The 27,140-nt window shown below is 40.0% G+C and overlaps 1 protein-coding gene across 4 annotated transcripts; it reads right to left on the bottom strand.

Moving 5' to 3' along the window:
* Window positions 1-267: 267 nt before the first annotated feature.
* Window positions 268-27,128, bottom strand: sugt1 (SGT1 homolog, MIS12 kinetochore complex assembly cochaperone). 4 transcript variants are annotated; one of them, XM_046837491.1, is made up of 13 exons: window positions 27,006-27,128; window positions 26,871-26,919; window positions 19,829-19,919; window positions 18,447-18,516; window positions 17,808-17,878; window positions 17,169-17,243; window positions 12,361-12,389; window positions 12,011-12,036; window positions 11,705-11,801; window positions 10,712-10,819; window positions 3,911-4,007; window positions 3,634-3,806; window positions 268-778 (listed from the first exon to the last, which is right to left on the bottom strand). In XM_046837491.1, exons 1-13 carry the CDS (start codon window positions 27,017-27,019, stop codon window positions 677-679), a joined length of 1,002 nt encoding a protein of 333 aa, XP_046693447.1. In that variant the 5' UTR covers window positions 27,020-27,128; the 3' UTR covers window positions 268-676. The 4 variants fall into 4 exon arrangements, with proteins under 4 accessions (XP_046693447.1, XP_046693448.1, XP_046693450.1 ...); XM_046837492.1 differs by having other exon boundaries at window positions 12,011-12,033; XM_046837494.1 differs by having other exon boundaries at window positions 12,011-12,033; window positions 17,169-17,222.
* Window positions 27,129-27,140: the final 12 nt, after the last annotated feature.

Genomic DNA, 27,140 nt, shown 5'->3' with positions numbered 1-27,140 from the left:
TTTATCATTTACCGTGTTAATGAAAAGGCTGAAGGGTTTTGGGAGATTCATATAAAATATTTACTAAACTATATGGAACAGAGATTTCTTTTCGGAGCCCTTTTTTTTTTTTTTTTTTTTAAACGGAATGTTCAAAGCAGCCGCTTCATGAACCGAACACTATTTCCTTCGTGAAAGATTTGCGAAACATATTCCATGTGTGACGGAAGAGATATTTTCTATCCGCACGAGGCGGCGATGAATACGGAAAATAATTAATAACTCCCATTTACAGGGCAAGAAAATCTTTATTTACATGTCTTAATATTTAAGGAAAAAAATACAACCCCTTAAAAATAGATTGCAAAATGACCTGATGCATGCCGACCTGAAGTGATGAGGGATACTTGAGAAGGTAAATAATGTCAAAGATAAGATGTTTCAGATGCCAGTGTCACGGCTAAATAAAAAAAAAATAGGTGTAGTACACATCTATAATGACAGGGGGCGGTCCTTAGACCAGCTGATCTTTCATTCTAGGCCAATCATCTATCAGCAGTGAATAGTTATGGGAGATAAAGATGTGCAGTTAGTCCCAGCTTGTGATTATGCAATTAAGTTTGAAGAACAGGACGAATAAAAAGAACAAGGCTGTCAGGTGATTATGGAACTGTACGTGTGTTGATGTAAAGTTCCTTCAATACTGCTTAAATTCCATATCATCAGGGGGATTAACATCTACTTTCCTTTTGCTCACGTCCATCCAGTTGGTACTGAGAACTGTGCCTCCCGATTCCATCTGTGAAAAGAAAACGAGAATATAAAACGAGCCGTTCATGAGCGTCTCAACAAACAAGCAATGGATGTTTTATAAACAAAGCGAGTATTAAAAAAAACTGACTATAATGACTTTTCCCAGACAAGAGCACCGTTTCCTCAGAGATCACACATGTGTACGATATATGTTTAAAAGGGAAGGGCATTCAGCATAAAACGTGCCAAATCAAATATGCGGATCACGGATCAGAAATTCACACCGTGGTATTGTTGTTAGCCGACAGGCTACTTTTGGCCAAAAGAGGAGAAGGAGAGGAGGAAGACGTCTACAGAGACAGTAGGAAAAGGAGCAGTGTAGGAGAGTGGAGGTTAGTATTGGTACTTTAAATGTTGGTACTATGACTGGTAAAGGGAGAGAGGTAGCTGATATGATGGAGAGGAGAAAGGAGGATATGTTGAGTGTTCAGGAGACTAAGTGGAAAGAGAGTAAGGCCAGGAACATTTGAGGGTGGGTTTGAACTGTTCTATCATGGTGTGGATGGAAAGAGAAATGGTGTAGGGGTGATTCTGAAGGAAGAGCACAGTAAGAGTGTAGTGGAAGTGAAGAAAGTTTCTGACAGGGTGATGAACGTGAAGCTGGAGCTTGAAAGGGTGATGATAAATGTCATCAGTGTCTATGCTCCACAAGTGGGTTGTGAGATGGAGAAGGAAATATTCTGGAGTGAGTTAGATGAAGTGGTAGATGGTGTACCTAGGAATGAAAGATTGGTGATTGGTGCAGACTTTAATGGCCATGTTGGTTCAGGGAACAGAGGTGATGAGGAGGTGGTGGGTAGGTATGGACTTAAGGAGAGGACATGTAGCTAGACAGCATCGGATGGTGGTCTGTAGGATGGTTTTAGTGGTGAAGAAGAAGAGGAGGAGAGTGAGAAATGAAAGAAGAATAAGATGGTGGAAACTGAAGGAGGAAGACTGTAGTGTGAGGTTCAGGGAAGAGGTCAGACAGGGGCTCAGTGGTGGTGAAGAGGTGCTGGCCAGGCAGAGGGACCAAGCAGGGAAGGATGTGCTGCATATTAGAGCAATAAAGGATGGAGATGGAAATGTGTTGACTAGTGAGGAGAGTGTGTTGAGAAGATGGAGGGAATATTTTGAGCAGCTGATGAACGAGGAAAATAATAAAAAAAACGAGGCAGCTGATGAACGAGTAGCTGATGAGCGAGAGGTGGGTGTGGGAGAGTGAGGGAGGCACGATTGAGGGGTATATCGGTAGGGGAATGCTGAGGATGGAGCCCCCAGGAAGACGGAAAAGAGGAAGGCCAAGGAGGAGGTTTATGGATTTGAAAGAGGCAGATGTAGAGGACAGAGGGGTATGGAGACATGACAGTTTTCCATTTTCTTTGGCCTCAAACCACACACACAAAAAAACCCCCGAAAGTTTGGCTAATTCCGACAGTTTCCTTGTAATTCCGAGTTTGCTTCTCGTAATTCTGACTTTTTTTCTCAAAAACATCCAACATTTCTAGTGCATCCACCAGCAACCATGTTGTGGGCCTGAAGTTTGAAACTGTTGGTGTATGAACGAGGCTCCTCTGCTTCATCTGTCTTGTTTCGTCTCCTACAGGGATCTCTCAATCAGTTCTCTCCAGGGATCAGAGGCTTAGTTTTTCTGTATACCATGAGATCTAATGATTTTAGCCCATTTCATTTTCAATGTGTAAAACTTTCTGGCACTACAGAGGGAGTGACTTTATTCTCACAATGCTGACTTTATTCTTTAGCCAATCAGGCAAAAAATAAAAATGTATATATATATATATATATAAAATAAAAAGTCAGCGATGCAAGCAAAAAAAAAGAATTGCGAAAATTAAAGTTGGAATTAAGAGGCAACTTTTTTGTGTGGCAGAAACAGGCTTCCATATGAATCTTCTCCTCACCCTCTGTGTTTTCTCGCAGGGATTACAGGGTGGTGTGTCAGTAATAATGGTCCGTGGGAAACACAGTGATCCGTGTGTAGTTAAACAGATTAAACAAAGCATCATTTTGCCTCTATGATTTTTTTTGTATTTGAATTACTCAAGGAATCGTTTCAATCCTAGTAGTAACTGACACACTGCTTTTACATACAACCCCTATATGACGAGTATCTTATACATACTGTGAAATGACTGTCTCAAAAATATAAGTGTACGCTTAAGACCTATATCATAGCACATAGCTGGAAAATAAAATCCTTTTCACATCTGTGGCACAACCCGAGAAGAGATTCACCAGCATGCACCAGTAACAGAAAGCTGATTGGCTGCTGCCTGTTGGCTTTATTTGTAGTCGTAATACAGCGAATTATATGTGGACTAGCGAAAGAACGAACTGCAACACGGCAGTAACTAACAAGCGAAAACGTTCAAAAGTGCTGCGAGAGCATTTCATTGGGCGCTGCAAAATTAAGATCCGTTTGAAATGATTTAATACTCAAAACAGCGAATTTAAGACTTTTAAAACGCCTAAAATTAGACTTTTTAAGACCCTGAGGAAACCGTTATAATTTTTTAAATTAATTTATAAAAAAAAAAAAAGTAGCATCAAGCCAACACACCTTCATGACCAGCAATATAATTAATAATAATAATAATAATAATAATAATAATAATAATTTAATACAATGGCAGAAACCTAAAGTTCATAGGAAAATGTTACTTAGAGACTACAAACACAATATGCTATATCAGATACATTATCAGGAGTGGCTACACAGCTGCCTGTTCCTCAGGATTCCTTGGCAATCCGAGTACTTGCCAACGCTATTATTAGTACTAATAATATTTAAATATAGCTGCAGAACAATCAAACAGCTTGTATCGAAAAGCCTTTACTTACAAAGGACTTGTTCATGGCCTTCTTGACCTCATCTGAGCCATCCGAGTAGATCTGCTGGAACAGCTTATTCAGTGCTGCATCCCCCTCCAGCTTCTCATTCTTCTCTTCCTCCTTAATATCACCCACCAACTTGTCCCAGTTGCGAGTGTAGTGGGAGGATGACGGGTATTGGTCTGAAATGAGAACGGAAATAACAGAGAGAAGCCGAAATTGAGAGCGGGGAATTGTCAGGCTGACTTTCTGTCTGAAGAGGAGATATGGGCTTCTTGATACTGACTCTGCGAGGGAGAAAAGTGCTTCAGGTCGGGAAGGATGCCTTCGCCTTCCAGCTTCTCCCACCGGATGGCTTCTGTCTTCTTCATTTTTATCTCAACCTGAGGGAGGTAGAGGAAAAAAAAAAAGCAGACAATGAGCCGTTGTCAAATCCAGTCACCTTGACTTGTCGTCGAGGCGTGTAAAATGATCGAGATACCTGGAAACCTTCACAGGCACAACGAGAAGATTCTGATTCGAGCACAATGCAGAACCGGTGCGGCACGACAGAGCTGTGCGCCACAATCGCCAACGGAGCTTACAAAAAAGCAAGAAACATACTGCGAGAAAAACCATACAGGAAATGTTTTCATATATATGGTAGCAGGAGACGAAATTCGAAATGGAGACGCCAGGGTAGGGTAGTTGTTTGGATTATTTTTTTTTTTAGGATCAAAAAGAGAGAGAAAAAAACAAACATCCCATAACTCAGTGATATGTACTCGTTCTATTTCAAGCAATTTTTCAGGTGAAAAATATATTGCATCATCAATATACACTATAAGGTTTGAAGACACCCGACTTTTCCAGCCATATGTGGTTCTTTCCCAAACTGTTGCATGACATTTTATTCACTTCAACTAGAAGACCCAAACCTGTTCGAGCATCACAATACCCCTGTGCACGAAGCAAACTCCATGCAGATATGCTTTGCATGGGTTGGAGGAAGATCCCCTGCAATAGAGCTCTGGCCTCAACCCTATTTACCACATTTGGGATGAATGTGAACGCTGACTGCACCCCAGGCCTCCTCACCTCACCTTCATCAGTACCTGAGTTTACCAACACCAGTGTGTCTGAACCAGGGCATATCTCCACAATCTTCCTGGGAGAGTGGAGGTTATTATAAGAGCAAATTGAGACTAAAATGTGGAATGCGATCGTCAAAAAGCACATACTATACTTATAATCAGGTGTCCGCAAACTTTTGACAATATAGCGTATTCTCTCGATATCCCCTCCCCCCACAAGTCATCCTTTAAGACCAGGAACAGCAATAAAAACCGGACTAAATTAAAATAGGTTCCGATAGCGCTCCTAAAAGCACTAAAGTGTCTTAAATAGTGATTTAGATGAAGGCAATCAAGCTGTAAATTAAAACCTCAGCCGAGTGGGAATGTGTAAAAGGATGGAGCAAAAAAAAAAAACCCACTATAAATAAATGAATAAATAAAGATGGATCTTCGGTGAATCGGATAAATTGGAGATGGAGGATATGGGGGTTGGGGTTGTGAGGGTTGCTCTCCGAACAGTAGGTGAACATTTTTTTTTACACCTCTCCTGCTTTTTGCAGCTTTGAGCAGTTACCAGCACTGCCATGGATGATGATTTTGAGGACTGGCTCGTTTTTTTTTTTTCTTCACTCACTCTGTGGGCTATGCAACATTAATCTCCTTCCCATATCTGTTGGGGCTGGGTGTAAGGGGAGGCGACAGGCACAGCACAACTGCTGAGAATCCTGACGGGCATCAGCGCAGCTGCCTGACAGTGCCATTATAGGACCATGAGGGGTGGCAGGGGGAAAGAAAAAAAAAAAAAAAAAATCCCACCATGCTACCTAAAAAACTGCCTGCCTGTCATCGTCACAGCCATTAGAGCAGCCAGCGGCCATCCCTGGCATGTCACGTATCCTGAGCTTCTTAAACTCGCGCCACCCGAAATACCCGAAAAGAGGTGGATGGGGGGTTGGTTGGCGGGGAGACAAAGTGTCAATGCGCAAGACACTGATGGCTGGCTTTGGATTAAAAGATATCTAATTTTAAAAAAGAGACGGGCGAGGAAATGAAAAGGGGATAGATCTGTTTGCGAGGGAAATGATTAGCAACAACAGCGCAGCCTCTGAACGTGCCCTTTGTCTTCTTATTAAGGGCGCTCCGATTCATCGGTTGGCGATCGTAATCGGCCGATAATTGCGTTGGGATGTTTGATCGCCGGTGGTCTCTGTAAAGGCAGATCGATTAAGGTCGTTTTTTGTGGTCTTCATTAATCTTTATTTATGATTTCCTTAAATGAAAATATAGTTCACACTCAAAGCAACCACAAACAAACAATTAGGTCATTGATGCAAGTAAATTAAAACATACCTAACACAACTACACTTTAATTTTCTTCATTTTTAAACTTGATGCTATTTGATATCATAAATAATTAAATGGGGGCTGCAACAACTAATCGTTTAGGGCTGTTATGGCGGAGTACAGGGTCAGCAAGAAAAAGTGTGCACCTCAAGTCATCCAAGGCATGAGAGGATTTTATATTCAACACAACAAAGAAAACTGTACCTGGAAGTTATGCAAAGCAGAGATCGTGTGGGATGGAAGTACCACAGTGATGCACGAGCACGTGAAAAGAAAACACACTGGTGTAATCTAACTAGCCAGTCTGTCCACTAAGGCAGAGACCGTACACTGAAGAAATGGAGTCTTGTGAGTGGTTAAGACAGTATACTATACAATACATCTTTAATGGGTGTTTAAAAAAAGGTAAAAGAGCACAGAATTACATGTTTTATGCAGAAAGCAAACTGATTTGTTTACCCAGTTTCATAGAACACCACAAAAAATCCTGACACACTTGTATAAAAACATGGCGGGTGCCATGCACAATGCAGTATGCTCGCATTAACAAGATTAAGTACGAAAGTCCAACTTTTGACATTCTAATTCCCCTCCCACTCGAAATGCCTGGGGCTCTCGGTTTCTTACAGAGAGAGAAAAAAACTCCTATTTGCCAACTCAGAATTCCATGTTGACATTTCATTTGAGACCATGTTCTCCTGAAAGTGAAAACCAACCCCAAGGCACTTTATTAAAAAAAAAAAAAAAAAGGAAAAAAAGAAAAAGCTTTTGCTTTAAGAGCCTGGAGCTTCCATCATTTCCAAGCTCATGATCTGTAGAGAACCACTGACTTAGATCAAGGACTAATTACACAGCTGATACACACAATGCATAGTTTACTGTTTACCTCAAACAAAATCGGTACCAAAGTCTTGCAACTTCGAGGCAGCAAACTCTTTTTATTGTTTCAGGTATATTTAAGAGCAGGTGGGACGACCCTAAAAATACATCCCTATAAATTCTTTAGATTTTTGACACGTGCCGCTTGTCAAACTCGCTCAAATCCTTACGCACGCCCATTTTTACTTGCTGCCTAATAAATCCCACCCACTAACAGGTGCCCTGATGGAGATATAATCAGTGTTATTGACTTCACCAGTCATAATGTTATACCTGGTTGGTGTATATTAAACATCATTTCCACATTAACAGTAATTGTTATTGTCGTTAAGCTAATCAGCAGGTCTGATGAAACAAAAGGTTTGTTTTCTCAAGATAACTAATTAACGTGTCAGTAGGCGACCAGACGTTTGCGTGAGTCAATCGGCTACAGGTCTGACCAACGTTCGAGTCTCATTTTGCAGGCTCGGTTGGTGCACTGAAGTGCGAACTAATGAAAGACAGTATGAGGCATTATGAATTTTGAAATGTACAGAGGCGTGCATGTTACAGGACCACACGGTGAGTGCTCTGTGCATGTTTCCATGTGAAATTAAACACTGAACACAATGTAGGATCTGAAAGCGACTGTGTGGCCAAAAAAAAAAAAAAAGAAACCGACAGTAGCTTCGGTGAAACTGCATTACAACGAAAGCAGAGAGATGATTCGGATTTGCCGTGCCGTGTTTAAAGATCGTGGGTAAGTGCTGAGCAATGCACTGTGCCAGTGTTTGCTAAAACCAGGTGCTCCTGAGGGGCCCGGCAGACCCGTGGACAAGTGGGGCTTTGTGAAGGCTTGGGTCCAGCGGCCAGGAGTTTTTTGTGTGTGTGTGTGTGTGTGTGTGTGTGTGTGTGTGTGTGTGTGTGTGTGAGTGAGGCCGAGAGAGTAAGTTGCACCTCCTTCTCCTCTTCGTCACGTTTAAACAGGGCCCTTGTTACACTAATCTATAAAGGCACCCGTGGTATGCACCTTAGTCCACTGTTGCCATGGTACAGGGTTCAGGGTGGAAGTGAGGTGAAACTGGTGGAGCAGTTCTCAGAGTCTCATATTTAACAAGCGTGTGTGTGTGTGTGTGTGTGTGTCACCAAAACAAGCATTTGCTTGCCATTTACCAGGATTTGCAAAGTGTTTGTTCTTCAGAGACTAGAAATTCAACAGCTGGTCAGCAGCAATGGCTGCTTGTTTGATCGAAAACAAATATCCGTTTAGTTTTCTGTTGCTAATTTTGTAAAAAAAAACAATGAGCAGCACAAAAGTGTTTTTTCGTGCTCGTTTGAACACATTATCCAAACTACTGCCCTTTTTAAAAAGCAACCATTCAAAAATATGATAGAGTGTGTATCTGTAGGCCAAGTGTCTAGAGAAGCTGTTAAATGTTACAGGGTCCGAAAGAGATGGCCGTTTTAATACTGGCCACACGGAAAACCTTTTAAAGTAATAATCGGTCATAAATCAATCGAGAGAAAAACCTTTTAAAACGGATATACGCATTCAACCTAACGCACATTCCCCACATTTATGGAGCAAAAGCTGCTATATTACCCATCAATGATGTTTTTCTAATGATATTATGACCTTAGAGTTAACAAAAGGTGGGCAAATCTAATTTATTAGCAGCCCGACAGGCAAGGAAAAGCTTTAATGTGCTACTGAGTCTCATGTTTGGGCTGCCCAGGAACTGGCTAGATTAAAAAGCTGGAATCTCATGAAATGATGTTTTTCTATATTATGTATATTCTATATCTGGTTTGCAGGCTCAGTGCATTAATATAGAGTACGTGGAAATGAAAAACTAATTTCAAATCAATAGGAATCTCCCCTCAACTTCTCCTCAACCACCCTAAACCCCGACCCAAACTGTTATCTCAAAGCTGAAGGGAGACAATTGTACAGGTTTTTATTTTTTTGGGATGCAGTAATATGAGATTTTCCATTCAAGTGAAACTAGAAGACCCAAACCTGTTCCAGATTGGCATTGCCCCTATCCACAAAGCAAACTCCATGAAGATATGGTTTAAATGGGTTTGGAGTGGAAGATCTCCTACTCCAGAGCTCTGACCTCAACCCTATTGAACACCTTTGGGATGAATGTGAACGCTGCTGAAGGAGCACAAATCTCCACACGCACACACCAAAATCTAGAAGAGTGGAGGGAGTTTTAAGAGCAAACTGAAACTAAAAGTGGAATGCGATATACTTATGACCAGTATGATGGCGATGTTGTGCGTGTTATGTAGTACGTTGCTTTAACGCAACACGGACTACGCATTATTACTATAAACATCCACTGAAAATATCGTAGGTTGAGACATGGCCTACACAGGAGTCTTAAAGAGTGGTGATCGGTATGGGGTAGTGTACTGTAAAATACATATTTAGCAAAACAGAGCAATTTACATTACCCTATTGTTTTAACAATACGAGGTGGTATCAGTTTTGTAACATGCCAACAGATGGCAGCACAGAGCCGCACACACGGTCACAGAGAGCACCGACCTTCATAAGTCAGTTTGCCAAAAGACATGTACATCGGCAACTGTGCAACTCGCGCTATTCTGACCACGTGCTCCCCTCGCACGTGAGTTTCTCTGGCCCGGAAACAACACGATCTCACTTTCGCACCCGAGGACTTCAAAGATGAAATTTGCCGTTTCGAGAAATTATACTTTGTTTCTAGACGGAATAATTGGCGTGCAAACGGTGACAATCGTTGTACCGTAGGGGTGTAAAGATGCATCGTGAGATATTCGCACTCTTAATTATGCATCCCCTGCAATTTCACCGGAGCACCGGAGGTCCCAATCTGCACAAACCCACGGAGTTCAAATATGTAAAACCTCAGAGCACGCTGGCATCGTCCTCATGCTCTTTTGAGGCGAGCGTGCGCGACTACCGGGAATCGTCTGCACTCTAATTGATGGCATGTTGCGCTGATACGTGACCACGTTAAAGCGGTTAAAAAAAGAGCTTTTAACGTTTTGTTTTATTGAAACATTTTGGTCAGCAGGTGAAATAAATGAAATGTTACTTTTACTTTATGAAACTGGTCACAGCCACGTTTCATTTAGTTGTAACAGTCAAGTTTACAGGAACAGACTGATACTACAGCTGTGTGTTCAAATATACGGTTTTCATCATATACATTATAACCCATCATTACCTTAAATCAAACTAAAGAATATAACTACTTAAAATAGGTTGTAATGGTATCAATTAGAGATCTTTCATATTAGGACATACATAAAAATCCTTTACTCCAAGATTATAGGACTGCATATGCATTGCCCATAAATTGGTAACCAACCTCTTTATTGCAGCAATCCCTTGGTCATGGCAACCAATAAGACAAATAACAACAAAACTGACTCTTTGTGATTCACCTATCAGTGAACTAGTACCTAGTAGAAGTCTTGAGTGACTAAATCAGAACATGCCTTGATTTGAAACCATAAAAGACGCATCGATTTTGCTTCTGCCGTTTGTTTGTGATTGATAAGTTTATTAATGGTCTGAAGTCTGAAGGTGGTATTTCACATTCAGTTATTTCTGGATCCTGCGCTTTCCTGCCAGCCGTCTCTACTCTCTCACCGCCAGTCGAACCAATGGGATGTGGAACCCGGAAAAATAAATATTCAGACGTTCCATCTTAAAATGGTCTTATGTAGTTGTTATAAATTCCAACAATTATAGGGCGGTCGGTCTTTAAGTGCTTGAGGACGAGACTGTGAGTAGGCAGAGCTTTTATATAGAAAAAGGCTTTATGATGTACCTTAGTGGAGAGGATCTTGTATGTGCTCTGCTCAGGAACCACAGGGTGTAGTAGGTGGATATTTAGGCTGCAAACCTCACCGGATGGAAGTTTCACCATTGCTTTTAACTGGTGGAGGAACAACAACAACAAAAGATTATTTTTATCAGGTTGGTCTACAGTGTGTAGTGTTAAGTTAGTCGATGTGGGTCAATGATTTGAAGATCTGCGTTCTGAAGCAAGACTGAGCCCTTTAAAATAAAGTTAAATCCAGCTCCCAAAATGACTAACAGTCACTGCTGACTAGAGATGCAGCTGCTGCTGTCGATAAGATAAAAAAAAAAAAAAGTAGATCAATGAAACTTTGTTGTGCTGAGGCGTTGCTGCAGGTGTGGTGAGGGAGAAGCCGCGAGGTGTGTTTGATGACCCGGAGTGTATCACACATTCGGAAAGAAAGCAGGAAAGAGATGGAAGCCGCCGGTCCTGAAACTTCTCCTCGGGCTTAGCTTTGAAACTCGCTTCAACTCCAAGAGGCTCCTGATCGTGCCTCCTCTCCTGTCTTCTGCTCTGCTTCTCTCCTCATCCTCCGGTCCTTGCGCATATTTCAGGAGGGGGTTTGTATGCGCTTTGGAGGATGGCGCTTTGAGCTGGCGAGGACTCCTCATTAATGCGACGCAGACTGCCTGTAGGTCCCGGCGGGGGCCGTAAAACAGCCCGCAGGCAGGTTCCCCTGATAGCGTCGCATCCATGTTTTATCTCGTCTCCAACGCGTTTGCAACCAAATTATTACACTATACTCGCATTATCCTTAATTTATTTATAGGATCCGCATCAAACAACGGGAGGAACTTTGATCCCCCCACCACCCCTTTATTGGGGAGAAAGGGATAAGATTAATGGAGGGAGAGAATTTTTTATTCCGATCTTCTCTCTTTTAATCATAATGCCTTGCATTAGGAGCGTGAGCGGTTGTTCATGACTGTGCGAGGCGAGCACGAAAGAAGAAGCTGTTACCTCGTTTTCCTGAAACATGATGCGAACGTCTTCCTTCTTGACATTTTTTACCATCAGTGTGACAGTAACCTGAGATTCCGTCTGGTACCAGTCGTGTCTGAAGGGAACGAGAGGGAAAAGTTCAGCACCTGATGCGAACGCTGTGTGTTTTATTTATTTTTTACCAACTCTATTATAGCTAAAATATTATTGCTCCAAAAGCACACATGCAATAAATATTCGTTCGACACCGGGGCCGTGTTTATAGGCGTTACAGAGCATTATCTGGTATTACAGAGCGTCTGTGAATAATTCTCTCGCACTTACTTGACATGTGGAGTTGCAGTTCGCTGCTGATGTTGAGAAATGTGGGTGTGCGTTCCGCATGAAGCAAAGGGAAAGAGAAACAAGTTACAGATCGATGAAAACACACCAGAATATAGCTACAATATTTACAACCTGCTGTATCTAATATCTAGTGGATTCAGCTCGTTTGAGGTGAGCAACAGGGGGGAAAAACTTAAAAAGTTTCCATTAAAAGAAGAAAAAAAAAAAGAGTCACTGTTGAAAAGCGTGTAAAACTTAAGTGGTCATTTGTGTGATGAAGTTAATTTCATTCATTTAACTCTGATGGAATACAGTGGTAATGACGTGGTGCAGTTTACAAGCATACGTACCAAATCTGAGGTTTCATTTCGGTCTTGTGCTGTTACAAGGAAGCAGAAAGAACAACGCATCAGCTGTCGGTAGACCTACTGCTTAATATAATATAAACGTAACTGGTCGAAACTGGTACATTGTATTGCATTAGAATGTAAATAAACACATAAATTAACCAGAAAAGTCCCGCCCCCAAACATTGTACACATACATTGTCAAAATAAAGCATACACCTTGGTGGTCTCACCCACACACCTATTTTTAAGGAAATGGATATAATTCTATAGTGTACAGAGGTGTTATGGATTTCCAGTGCATTTTGTGGCAACATAAATATGAGCCTAAGAGGTCCCCCAATCCCACCCCCACCCCGCCAGTATTAGGCTGTTATGTCTCATAAATTATTGAATATTTTCATAAACAGTACGAGATGGAGCTCGCGAGCATCCGACGGTGCATTAATGGCACTTAAAATGAGGTCACGTTCCAAAAGAAGGGGGGGGTGTAAGAGATATGATGGGGGGGCTCTAGTTTTGAGGTTTTCATTCTTTTTTTTTGTTCCATATTGTCAGAAGCTAGCAGGAGAAAGAGCGTCCGCTGGTGGCGAGTTCAGCGGTGTTGTTTATCATGTACATCAGTGCATTAACAGTTATTTGTTGCCCTCAGGCATTCATTTCAGCACGCTGCGTCTAAGAATAGACCCTGTTTAAAATATTGTGCGAGTGAGCGAGCTGCTAATGGAAATCTTGGGTCAATAAGCTCAATTTTGACGTGTGCGTTAACTAAGGGTCATTACGATGCGGCAGCCACTGAATCCATACTAATACCCCCCCAAGGTCACTTCAATCCCTCTCACAGAAATCTGCAGGGTTTTAAAAATATCTGAATATCGGGGTGAAATACATTAGATCAGTGTGTGTGTGCGTGTGTGTGTGTGTGTGTGTTTGTGGGGTGGGAGGGGGGTAATTGCAGTTAATTATCATGAGTAGGATATCTAAACAAAACGTGGCTCTGAGAAAGAAAGAGCGAGAGAGAGAGAGAGAGAGAAAAAGTCTAATCAGAAACCAGATCAATGCGCGCTGAAACAACGCCGGATGTCCATCAACCTTTTCTCCGAAAATGTCAAGTTTCTACACTGTAATTTCACACAATCTTTTAAATAGTTCGCTTAAAATTCAACCAGGGAAAGAACAAAACAAGAAAATGCACAAAAAAAAAAAAAACACAAGCTAAGGAAGGGTAAATTGATGGAAAGCAACTGTAATCGCATTGCAATCGATTAATTTGGGGCCAATCAGATGCTCTCTAAGACACCCTTAACAGCAGCAGATTGTTAGTATTAAACTCAGACTAGTGTTGCAGTTACGGTCGTGCAGTTCCACAAGATATTCCCTCGTTCGTTAAAAAGATGGTGAGAGTTTGTGTGCGCGCGCGCGCTGATCGTTCCTCCTCTGAAATCTTGATCTCGGCTCAAATATCTTCGACCTTAGTTCAAAAACATCACACGATGCCCCCACTGATCGGGTATGCTCTGCTGGTATTCACACAGCTAATTAGTCAGTGCCATGGCAGGCAAACAAGCATTTTGAAATATTGATGCATGCCAGTGTGTTTATTTTTTAAACTTTGCTTTTTTTTAAATTAAATTTTACTGCCTGGCGTTCAATCGGAAGGAAGCATAATGCCCTCACAACCTTACGAGGATTGCCACAAGAAAGAGAGGGGGGGGATTAAATAAATAAAATGCTGCAGGCGAATAAATGAGCCACGGCCCGGTGGCAATCTGAGGCTCGGCCAATGGAAAACCTCCGTTTATCGATATCAAACACAGCAAAGACGGAACGGGCAGTGAAAACACCACAGTTTAAAACAAGTTCTATACATCTCATATACATTATTTAGCTGGATTGTGCCACACACACACACACACACACACACACACACACACACACACACACACACACACACACACACACACACACACTACAAACTATACAATACATCATCATCATACTAGTACATAAAGCATTATATGGATATGTGCATAAATGAAAACATACACTGTATATAGTACATATACATACATGTGTATACAGAATATACACACAACCAGTTTTCAGGTTTTTTAAGATCATTTTAACTGGTCTTAACCAAGCCTTATATTCGGTTTCTCAAACCAAAGAATCACTAAATGTGCACTTCACCATCGCTGCACAATAAAATCACTTTTACGTCTGTGGTACAATCCGACAGAGATTCGCACCAATAGCAGAAAGCTGATTGGCTGTTGGTCTCATTTGTAGTCGTAATACAGTGAAATACATTTGGACGAGCGAAAGAAAGAACTGCAAGACCGAGGAAACAAAAAAAAAAACCAAACAAACAAAAAAGAAACGGTGCTACGGGAGCATTTTAATGAGCATTAAAGGTGGAAAACATTCACATTAGAATAATAAGACCTGTTTAACATTATTTAATAGCTAGAACAGCAAACTTTTATCTTTTTTTTCTTTTTTTTGGATTTTGAACACCTCTATTTTTCACATTTTTTTTTTATTATTTACAGTTTAATGTCTGTGCATTCTTATTAAAGAACAAAACAAATAATCAGACATCAAAGAGAAATCGCTGAATCGATTTTAATTTAATTTTGACTCAATGTTGCCATTTGTTTTTGCGCACTAAAGCCGAACACTCTTGTGGCATTCATTCTACAGCATGAACCAAATATTGTTCGGAAAATTCTTCCCAACACTGTTGCAGAAGTTCCCACAAATGTGTTGCACTTGTGGGTTTGCTTTGCTTTCACCCTTCTGTCCAGTTCATCCCAAACCCGCTCAATGGGGCTTCAGTCTGGAGACTGTGCTGGACATTCCATGGTTTGAAGCCTAATGTCTCGTACTTTTCTTTAAAAGTAGTTCTGACACAGCCTGGAGGTGTGTTTTGGGTATTGCATGATGCTGCATAATGCTGTGGTACTAGTTTCGGTTCAGGGAGCCTCTCACTCTTTGCATGTCACCGACTCTGGATTCAGCAAAAGAGCCCCAGACCTTCATGTTTCTCCTCCATGACTGACAGTTAATGTAACGAATGGTGGACAACGATAAAGTAAATGTCATTTATTACTGTACTCAAGTAGATTTTTTTTTTCACGTATTTACTTTGATGAAGAATTTCCATTTGGGGAGACTTTTATTTTAACGTCACTTCATTTCAAACGTAAATGTTTTACTTTTTACTCTTGCAAAATCAGTGGTTTCTTTTTAGTTATGAGTGGATAAAAATGTAACTGGTCAAACACGCAGTGAGCCGCCAATCAGGGTAGAGTTTTGAGCGGCCAATCAGGGTAGAGTTTTCAGCGGCCAATCAGGGTACAGTTTTGAGCCGCCAATCAGGGTAGAGTTTTGATTGGCCCTTGGTCGTACAGTTCAGCATCAGTAAAACAGCAAGCAGAACATTTTGAGAGGAATAAATTATGGAAAAAACTCCTGGCTCTGACCTGCCACAGCAACTTATTTGCGCGAGTTTTTTTTAAGTAGGTGAAAAGAAGGTTTTTGGCTCATGATAATGGTAATAGAAATCAATCAGTGTCTGACTCATTAATATCATCCTATTAAAAGATCAGTGTGCTGAGTCTTATGACAAAAATAAAAAAATTTTAAAATACGATCATAGGAACATTATAGCCTTAATAAATCATAGTATTTTGAATAGTTAAGTACATTTGAAGGCAAATACTTTTGTACTTTTAATAATTTTTCTTTTTATTATTTTCTTTTATTATTTAGTAAATTTTTTTTTGCGACATTTTTCCAGTTTTTATTGAATTTTACAGTTTAATGTCTCTGTGCGTTCTTATTAAAAACAGAACAAATAATCAGACATAAGAGAAATCCATTGAATCATTTAATTTTTAACATCTATTTTAATGTGATTTTGTCTCAATGTTGCCATTTTTGCACACTAAAGCTGAACACAGGGTTACTCTGTTACTCCAGTGAAAGCTTAATTAAGCACTTTTACTGGAGTAATATTTTAACTACTGTATCTCTACTCATCGTCTCATAAAACCAATCTTCAGTAATCCACTGGCTGCGCTCTACGTCCCAGGCAAGCCTTTTTTCTGATTTTGCTTATTTAAGCGGGGGTTTTATTACTGCCACTCAACCTGCCAAACCTGCAACTCCAAGTCTTCTCTTCACAGTTGAAACTGAGACTTGTTTACTTTGACCCGTGTTAAGCTGAGCTTGAAGCTGTGGTCCTGTGTGCCACCTATCACACGAGCAATCAGAAACTTGTCTTCTGATTCTGTTGTGGCTTCGTGTCTGCCAGAACTCATCCTGTCAGAGTTCCCTCCTGTTTCCAAATGCCTTTTGGTGGCCATGGCAGTCATTCACACTTTGAAACTCAAAGACCTACATTTTACATTATAATGGTCAGTCTGCCTTCCTTTATTAATTACCTCACTTAAAACATTATGAAAGCAATATACAACTTCCTGCAGAATAATACTGTCCAAATAAAGCTTAAAACGCTGTAGAAAACACAGTCTGTTGCAAGGCTGCTTTATACAAACAGAGGATTTGTAAGTAATCCACTGCTGCAGAAGTAAGTTGTTAACCCATTACTTCCAATTACTAAGGATTGATTTGAGCATTTCAGAAACTGTTGGAAATATATTTGCCTATTTCTTTTTCTTTGCTGCTGTAACAAATTTCTCCACTGTGGGATGAATAAAGGTATTATCTTAAACATTCACCTAAAAATGAGGAAACCATGTGGGATAAACATCAGTCTCTAAAAGATGTAAGAAGTCTAAACTTACTTGCCATTTTTTCTTCACACTTCTGGATCCATGTTTGGAAGGCTTCAGTAGCACCTGTGAAAAATAAACTTGAAACTAAAAAGAAAAAAACAAAAAAGAAAGCGAATGGAAGCCATTTTTACCCTCACAGTGCCTGACGAGGAAGTGCGCTGATCACGGCAAATTTACATTTCGTGGAACAGAAACCATTCAGTTCATTCTAAATATCTAGGGCATGCATAAACAAACAAGTCGAGCTCGACACCGACAGAAATACCTCTGCCACCATACCTAGTCCTTCTTATTACTAATCTGTGTGCCCTTAAATATACTGAAAATAGAGTAGAAGAAACGCTTGACTTTGTTGGGATCCTGGTGAAAGTGTAATGCAAATCTTGAGCATACAGTGAGAGGGTTGCTAAAGAAGGAATAAAAACTAGTCCTGGCCATATTTCTACTTTAAACATTATAGTATCGATTATTACAATTTGTTTTCTATGTGTATTTTCATGATTATGATACCATAATAGTGATTGACGTTTTGGGATCCTAATTAATTAAAAGAACAGATATTGCAAAATAAAAAGAATTTGTTTCAGGCAAATCTTCCAACTCGATGACGATAACGCTTTGGTTGCCTTCAAGCAGATTTTGACTCACCTTCAAGCCCTTTTCCAGCTGTGAAGGCCTGGTGTGCAGCACGGATGTTGTTAAGATGATATTCTGCAATTCTGAAAACAAGAATATGATCAACACTGTGATTGCATATAGATTCTCGTCGAAAGCATAGAAGCCGTGCTACTGTTCTGCTGCATGTGTCATTATAATATTACAGCATGGTTAAATCATTATTTGATATACACTGTATGGACCAAAGTATTGGGACACCTGACCGGTCCTGCCATATGTGGTTCTTCTCCAAACTGTTACCACAATTGTACAGGACGTTTTTTAGATGCAGTACAATAGAATTGTGTTCACTTTTTACATGGTTTGAAGAAGAAGATCTTGAGTGGCCTGCTATAGAACTGACTGCACCTCAGCTCACCTACATCAGTACCTCACTTTATTAACACAAATGTCCACAAGCACACACCAAAATCTGGTGGAACATCTACCCAGAAGAGTGGAGGGAATTTTGAAAGCAAATTTGGACTAAATGTGGAATGCGATGTGGAATGCGCTGCTCAAAAAGCACATACGATACTTATGACCAGTATTACAATACACTATACTCAATATTTACCAAGTGGCCCTGCAGTGAATATGGGTGATCAATCATTTAGTGCAGAAACTCACCCTGTTCTCAGGAATGCGAGTGCCATACCAGGCTGAAGCTGCTGTGCTTTCTTAGCATCATCAACTGCACCTGAAAGAACCAATGAAATGCAAATATCAGGGGTGTTTATTGCTTTTTTTGTTTTGTGCAAATGATGAAAAACCCTAAAGCCTCATGTCTCATGTGGTCATGCATTATGTTAATATGATGCTTCCGAATCACAATCGCTGGTGTTCACTGTTAACTGATTCACGAGCCGTCATCTGGACTGAAAGACTACAAACTTGAGCTCGACACAAGGTGTAGATGGTTCATTCTTTCATGAAATTAAGCATTTCCACCGATTCGAGTCAATTTTGGTCCATTTTGAAAAAACATTGCATGATATTAAGTGTATACTTGTCAAACGGTAGCAAAGTCGAACACACGTTGACGAGTTTTGTTGTGCAAATTAATGAATCCAAGCATTCTCGATTTACAGGACGCATGAGAGAGCGGTGACTCTAAAGGGGGGGTGGGTGGGGTTGTTTGACTAAAAGGTAATATCAGAGAGCTCGAAACACCTGTGCAAATATTTTCAGAGTCGTATGATGATCACCTTTATCTCTAATTTTTTATTCGGTGAACAAAGACTGCTCTGCTGATGCATTTATTATCAACACCTCCCTACCAGTGTATTGTGATGCTGAGCGGCGGAGGTCCTGCAGAAACCACTTACAGGACGGCGGGTAACAGAACATATTGGTCTGTATAATATAATTAAAGTAAACCTCGCTGGATTTTGTAGCAGAGTCAAACTATGCAGAGATATTGAATCATGAAGCCTTACAGTGTGCTTTCTTCTGACGTAACTATGTAAGCATGGTGGGTTCGCTTGTTTGTGCAGCATAGCTAGGCATCGTGAAGAAGCTGGTTATAGCTCAACGCTGTCACACTGCAATATTTGAAGCGCTTCCCCTCATCGAAGCCGAGCGTAAAAATGTACAACGCGGATCTACTCTCTGGTCCAGCAGACGATAAACTGGAGCATACTTCAACATCGGGCAGTGAGAATATAAAATTCAATCGCTTGCTTGATTCGCCACAAGTGCGAGTTCTTAAAAACGAGCCTAAAATAGTGTGATGGGCAATGGGGGAGGAAAAACAATCGTTCTGGGTGTAAAATGAGATTGCAAATACTATAAATCAGTGCATTCAAGTCAGCATAATGGTACTTTGAAGTCCTATCATATAAGCAATAAATGAAGACACAATATGACAAAAAGAAAAAAAACAAAACTTAAAATCTACTCTCGGTTTGGAAGAACATGATGCAACAGAACTGTTTATATATTCAAAAAAAAAAAAAAGCTCTGCAGGAACTTCATAATAAGATACAGAAAAATATAAAACGAACACTTACTGGTAAAGTCTTTGAGCAGGATGTGCGCGTACGCTCGCTGACACAGCCATTCTGCGTTATCGGCCGTCTCGCCTAGAGCCTCGTTCAGCTCCTGTTAAACGAAAAAGCGAGAAATAAGAACGTGCCTCGACGACAGGAAACGTTATTAGTGACTCAATTAGCCAGGTTCGTAAGTCTGTAGTTGTGTTAACAATATGATTTCACTCACTCACTGTCATTTAAATGATTGGACAGACACATAAATAGTAGGGCGCCATGAGCTGGACCAAAAATAGCACACTACGATTATATTACTACACACTGCAACTGTGATGTGTCTAGCAAAAAGCCAGGATTGTTTTTTTGTTGTTTTTTTAAACCATGCCAATGCAGCATTTTAATATGCACATGCACAGAATAGTTTTTTCAGAATACAGAGAAAAAAATTAAGTCAATTACACCGCTGCATTTCTATTATTCAAGGGATTCATTGATCCTAATAATGCAGAGGCTAATAGATTAGTAATAACCCAATATTCTGGACAGACACGTAGACCAGAAGGAGGACAGACAATAGGGTGGTACAACAGAAAGCACACAAAGCTACACAAGAGGACTGTATAGAAAACTTTTAATTAAGGGAAACAAAATGGGGTACATTGTTACATAAAAATAATCAATGTAATATGATACGAGCTGAATTTGTATGTTACCGCACTGAATTCGATTCATTTTCCGGCAATGCGTTCACAATAATGCGGTTACAATATTGAATTTATTAATAAATACTTTGGTACCATGTGCTATCCAAGTAAAAAATAACACACAACAGACTGAATTGTCAAAAGAACACAATGCAGATCAGAGGGATGTGATGGAAGTGTTCAAGCGCAGGCACTTAGATGAATTTCCAGTTAAAAAAAAAAACACCTGTGTGTGTGTGTGTGTTGTAACAGCCTATTTTAGCCTAAAATTTATAGGGAAATTTATATAAACTGTATCATACGCATACAAATATAAACATTTAGTTTGGTCAGATGCTGACATGCATGCAAACTAATACAAAAAAACTAATTTGATCTAATCGTTTTATTCTGTATTTTTAATCAAACAATCGCAGGCTTTAACGAGTGTAAAATACTTCTTTCAAAAATAGTAATGTGACCACTAGTGTACTACAGAACACATCCTAGCAGAAGGTAGAAGAAAAAGTGTCATAACTTGAGCTAGCTCGCCTCGTAAACGGTCAAAGTAATATTGCAAGCTTATGTTTAATTTGAAACAAATGCACGTCATATTTATGTAATTGACGTGAATTCACGCGAGGGTAGACACTGACGTTATCGTGTGTGCAAGGTTTAAGAACTCTGTGTTATATTATGGAAAATTGCACAGTGCAGGTCGAGGGAACAGCCTTGAAAGCCCTACAGTAAACGTGCTGTATGCATCTAATTGATCAATGCGCAGGGGAGAAATTCAAAAGTGAAAAGTGAATTAAATCTGGTTGTTTTCATCAAAATTATCCTGCAAAATTCTCTTTTTCAACTACTTTCAAGTCCCCTGTTATAGTCTCACCTGGAGTATTGTAAATCCACAGTTTATTCCCATATACTCCTATAAACTCCTATACTCCTTTACGTTCATGTTCATTCATATGGAAAGTTTCCCGTCTTGCAAATTCCTGGAATTTCACAACCCTAGATATAATCAATACTAAAGCATTTCGGGTGGCAACATGTTGAAAAGTAAACCTGTTGAAGCAAAGTGATGAGCTCAAACTACCTGATTCTCCCAAACAGCAGAATACAGGGTGGTACAAAATAAATTTATAATGAAAATAACAACCACATACTTTGAATAAGCAGACACACACACACACACACACACACACACTTTTGCTGAAGCGACTGTCTGATAGACCTGCAGTGCATCATTTTCATATATAGAAGCGTACAGCCTAGAGCGTGTTATTTCACTTATAACACCGTGATTTGTCAACAATTACGATTCATAAACTACACGTTGTGCATTTAAATGCTTTACAGTTCGGTTTAATGTGGTGGAATGTCTGAAAGGCAAGTTATTTCCTGTTCTTATTTATGTTACATAAACAGTCACCCGAATCTCCTTTTCTCATGAGATTCAACTTGATCAAATCTCTCTCTCTCTCTCTCTCTCTCTCTCTCTCTCTCTCTCTCTCTCTCTCTCTCTCTCTCTCTCTCTCAAAAAGTACAGCTCGGCATTTTACAGAGAAGCTGGTAGGTATAAACTCGTTTATCTTTTCCAGTGCTGATAAAAATGTAAAAACCTGTCATAAATTGCAAAGTGGTTACTACACAGACTATGGTATTGAATGCTAAACAAAAAGAGTCATATTTTACTGTGGTGAACAATTTTTAACCGTAACATCTGTACTGCGAGTCTACAAGCTGCTATAGAAACAATAAAGTATTAGAACAAGCACATTAACTTAAAGCTGTAGTTCATGTTACAGCTAAAACTACCGGAACAGTCGGAGACGGACTGCAGCACAAAAAGAAATTATGCACTGCTCCTGACCAATCAGATTCGAGAACTCAGCCATGTGTTAGCATAAGTGATGAGAGAGCTTATTTGTTTGCAATAAAGAAAAAAATGTTTTTCATGTTTATTTTAGAAAAGTGCTCACTGGACTGCTGTTCGTAACCAGGACATGTCCATATTACAGCCCTTTCCCAAGTATTTAAAGCATTTCTGACCAATCAGATTTGAGGATCCAAAAGCATTCAGGCAGCGATATAAAATAACCCTAAAGCCAAGTTTTTGCACTTGGCATGTGGAAAAAAAAAAAAAATATATATATATATATATATATATATATATATATATATATATATATATATATATATATATATATATATATATATATATATATATAAATTACAGTACTGTGCAAATGTCTTGGGCCAACATTAGATTCATTTAATGACCATTTGTTATAAGTTTGCACTCTGATACAACCATAAAATACATACGGTAGCTCAAAAAAGTGGGTACACGCCTCACATTTCAGCAACTATTTTAGTATATCTTCTCCAGGGACAATACTGAACATTCAGCCATTATTGTCAAAATAGCTAGCAACAAAAGTTAGCACACCCTAAGTGATAACAGCTGTACGTCGCTCAACCGTGCAAAGCCTCACGTCCTATTCATCAAGTTCATGTTTTTGTCTGCTTTACAGGACCATACACATTTATGTATATTGTATAAGCAGTGGTGCTTTGAGTACAATTCTCTCATACTGACCACTGGATGTTCAACATGGCACCTCATGGTAAAGACTGAGGATTTGAGAATTAGATTTGCTGCTCTCTACAAAGATGCCCAGGCTATCAGAAGATCGGTTACACCCTGAAACTGAGTTACAGTACAGTAGAACTCGGAACAGACCTCGCAAGGGTCAATCAAAGAAGTCGAATCCTCGTGCTGTGCATCAAGTGCAGAAGCTGCTTCAAAAAACAGACCCATGACTGCTGCAGCATTGCTTTAGAGGTTGCAGAAACGAAGGCTTGTCAGTGCTCAGACGCCACACACTGCAACAAGTCGGTTTGCATCTCCGTCGTCCCAGAAGCCTTTTCTGAAGCTGGCTCACAAGAAAGCCCCAAAAAAAGTTTGCTGAAGAAAAACGTTTAAACATAACCTTGTTTGGTTCAGATCATGTGTGGTGACAACCTGGTGAGAAGTACGAAGAAACTTGTGTCCTGTCTACAGTCAAGCATGGTGGTGGTAGCATCATGGTCTGGGGCTGTATGAGTGCAGCTGGTACTGGGAAGCTGCGGTTCATTGAGGGAAACAAGAATCCCTACACATACTGTGACATTCTGAAGCAGAACATGATAACCTATCTTCAGAATCTGGGATGAACGACATTTTTCCAACGTAATAACGACCACAAACACACCGCCAACTGTGTTGCTAAGGAAGCTGAAGGTAATGGCGTGGCCAAGTATTTCTCCATACATGAATCCTATTGAGCACCTGAGGGGCATATTCAAGCAGAAGGTGGAGAATGCACCATATGTGTAACATCCAGTAGCTCAGTGATGTAATTGACTGGAATAGGATCCCAGCAACAACCTGTGCAACTCTGGTGAATTGTAGTAGAATAATTATACATTTGTACACCAATGGATATTTTTTTTCTTCTTTTATTTTTTATTTAAGCCTGTTAGCTTGCTGCGTTTCTCTGTTCCATTCTCTTTTTTTAGCTTTTGTCTACAACAGTAAATTCGTTATCAAATGCGGTTTGCTGCGACTTTAAGTTAAATTGCTCAATGTTTGCAAATATTTCATTTATGCATACAGTGGAACATCGGTGTAAGTATATTTTGTTATACAAACAAAAATATACGTGAATTTCTGTCTCGTTATACGTATGAAGCTTCGTTATACGAACATCGCACCGGTACGTTGGTTCTTTGCGCACGCTTCCCAGCTCAGCGGCAACAGCCAAGAACTTTCATTAGATCGTTTTTTATTAAACGTTGAAAAGGAAATCGATTCAAGGGAGTCAAGAACTGAAAGGAATATAAAAAATATATATATCTTCACAACTTGTCTGTGTATTTTTTTTTTCAAACAAACGTTGTCAAAATAATGTATTATATTTTATATCGATTTCTTGCCATCTGCAAAATACAATAGAAATGTTGATTTACACAAATTGCTTCACCCTTCAAAAAAATTCAGGGGTTTTTTTTGAGAGAAAAAGAAACATCCCAGTATAAATGAATTTGTTCAAAGGAAAAATCCCCGATTCTCTTCTCAACAAGCAGCTACTATAAGCTTTAAAATGTCTAAATTAAAAACTGTTGAATTCAATACCTGGCTTTTGCATTTGTTCAAATACACTTTTATACACAAATACCCTGAATTAGGATTTTATATAGATGCAAAATGTCAAAAAAAAATTTCATGTGATTAATCAGAGAAGCAATCGTCCGATTAATCGATTATCGAAATAGTCGTTGGTTGGAGCCCTAAATATAACCAGTCTGCAACAATAGCTTAGGATTGCAATTGACATGAACAGTTCTGCATTTAAGCATCTCTTAGCGAACAGTTCACTCAACCCCACACCTCAACGATGATAGAACTGTGATGTATGATTATTGGTGCCACCCAGATGAGGACGGGCTCGTTTTTGAGTCTGGTTTAAGCTTTCTTTCTCAAAGCATTTCAGCGAGTTTTCCCTCACCACTGGCTCACTTATTATAGATAAACAAACATCTTTAAAAAACACAATTTGCCATCATTTCAAATCTCCAAGAAAACTGAAATACCCATGGATACAGTGGTCGCAAAACTCAAAAACGCACAAAAAAAAGAAAAGGATTGTAGTGGTCATTTTATGAGGTTAATATCGATGCTCCTGCTAGCGATGATGTATGCGGCTGTGGCTGCAGTGAAAGGAGACTTGTTGAACTGTGTTTGTTCGGTTTCTTGCTTTAGTAAAAGCATGCGTTCTTACTGCATGAGACACCTGGCTGGAAAGCAGCACATAGTTATTGAGCGTTTCACTTAAATATCGATTTTTTTATATCCGTGGCGTCATAACAATGATATTGAGGTCACCATTGGAGGCCTAGGTGTGATAATCACAGCCCGCCACCGATAACCCTCTACTGACTATATAACCCCATACTCATAATCCCTACACTGGCTACCTGTTAAGTTTCGAATCGACTACAAACCTCTGCTACTTACCTACATATGCTTTAGCTCCCATGTATCTATCCAGTCGTCTAACACGCTACAATCCATCAATCTCCTTGAGATCTCAAAACTCTGGATTTCAGTAGTTCTCACATTTAGCTCCTAAACGTTGAAACAGCCTTCCTGACCGTATCCAGGACTCAGACACACTCTCCCAGTTTAAGCGCAGATTAAAGACGTATCATGAGTCGTACACACACCACACATCATAACCTTGTGCTCCAGTACATCTGATCACATGCACATTATCAACTTGTGCTTGTTAATATCATGAACAGCAGCTACGCTTATTCCTCTCCACGGCTTCTTTTTCTCTACCCATCCCCAGGCACAATGAGGTTGTGTCCCACCTCATGAAGATTTTGAACCTTTGAAGAAGTAGATGCCCGAAAACATCCTGAACCATCTACGTACCAGCACCATTTGGATTCCACTTCATGTAGAGTTTGGACACTGGACCTCTTTGAGTGTTTAAAGGCTCTGGTATGGAGAAGCTGGTGTTGGATTTATGATGATCTCAAATGTTGAGCTATTTTATGAGTTGCTCAGTAGCTCCTGGTTCCATAATCTCAAATGATTTTATAAGACTGTAGAAAGGACATTTCTCATAATCTTACACTATGGTCACACTCTCTGGTGTTTTGTATTGTTTTTAAGATTAACAATCACACACTTGATATCACCCAAATGAGGATGGGTTCCTCTTTGGAGTCTGGTTCCTCTCAAGGTTTCTCTCTCATAACATCTAAGGAAGTTTATCCTTGCCACAGTCACCCCAGGCTGCTCATAAGAAATAAATACACACAATTCACTTTAATTCTAAAGTTCTGTAAAGCTGCTTTGAGACAATGCGCGTTGTGGAAAGCGATATAGAAATAAACTTGACTGAAGGTCTCTGTGCTATACAGCATGGTGAAACATGGTGGTGGTAGCACCACGTTCTGATCTAACCTGCAGGCTTCAGTTAGACAGCTGAAGATGAAGAAAGCACATTAATAAATGATCAGCACATGGATCATAGAACATCTTCACTTCACTCATTCTTCACCTATAAGAATGAAGATTTCTATGATGCAAGTGCTGATCATTTATTCATACAGACCAGAGTTCATGCTGATGAGCTCGAAAGCAGGTACTGAGGATCAAGCAGTCTAGTGAGCTCACATTACAGGCTTCAGAATCGGTGTACAAGCACATAACGTAGCACAACGATCACAAACTCACATCACACGTATTAGCATAACTATAGTGACTTAGCTAATCAGAACCCCAGCCTCGGAGCTAGCTAGTTAGCTTCCATCAGTACCTCAAGCGCCCGAGCTGGGTCCGCGTCTATGAAGCTGTCAGTAAAACTCCTGCAAACGAGAATTAAAATTAAGAATTTATTAGACTAATATGACTTTAAAACGCATTTTAACATTCCAACTTCATATCCACGCACCTGTCGCTTGCCATGAGCCCGCTTTCTCTTCTCCTGCTTCTCGAAAGTTCTAGCTTGTGCTTGTGTTTTCCGGTATTTTGTTAACCCCGCCCTCGTCCACTGTGATTGGTCGAGTCCTGACGAAAAGCCAATCAC

This window comes from Silurus meridionalis, chromosome 24 (genome assembly GCF_014805685.1).
Source record: "Silurus meridionalis isolate SWU-2019-XX chromosome 24, ASM1480568v1, whole genome shotgun sequence".
In the NCBI taxonomy this organism is placed as follows: domain Eukaryota; kingdom Metazoa; phylum Chordata; class Actinopteri; order Siluriformes; family Siluridae; genus Silurus; species Silurus meridionalis.
This window is presented reverse-complemented; position numbering and strand designations above follow the sequence as displayed.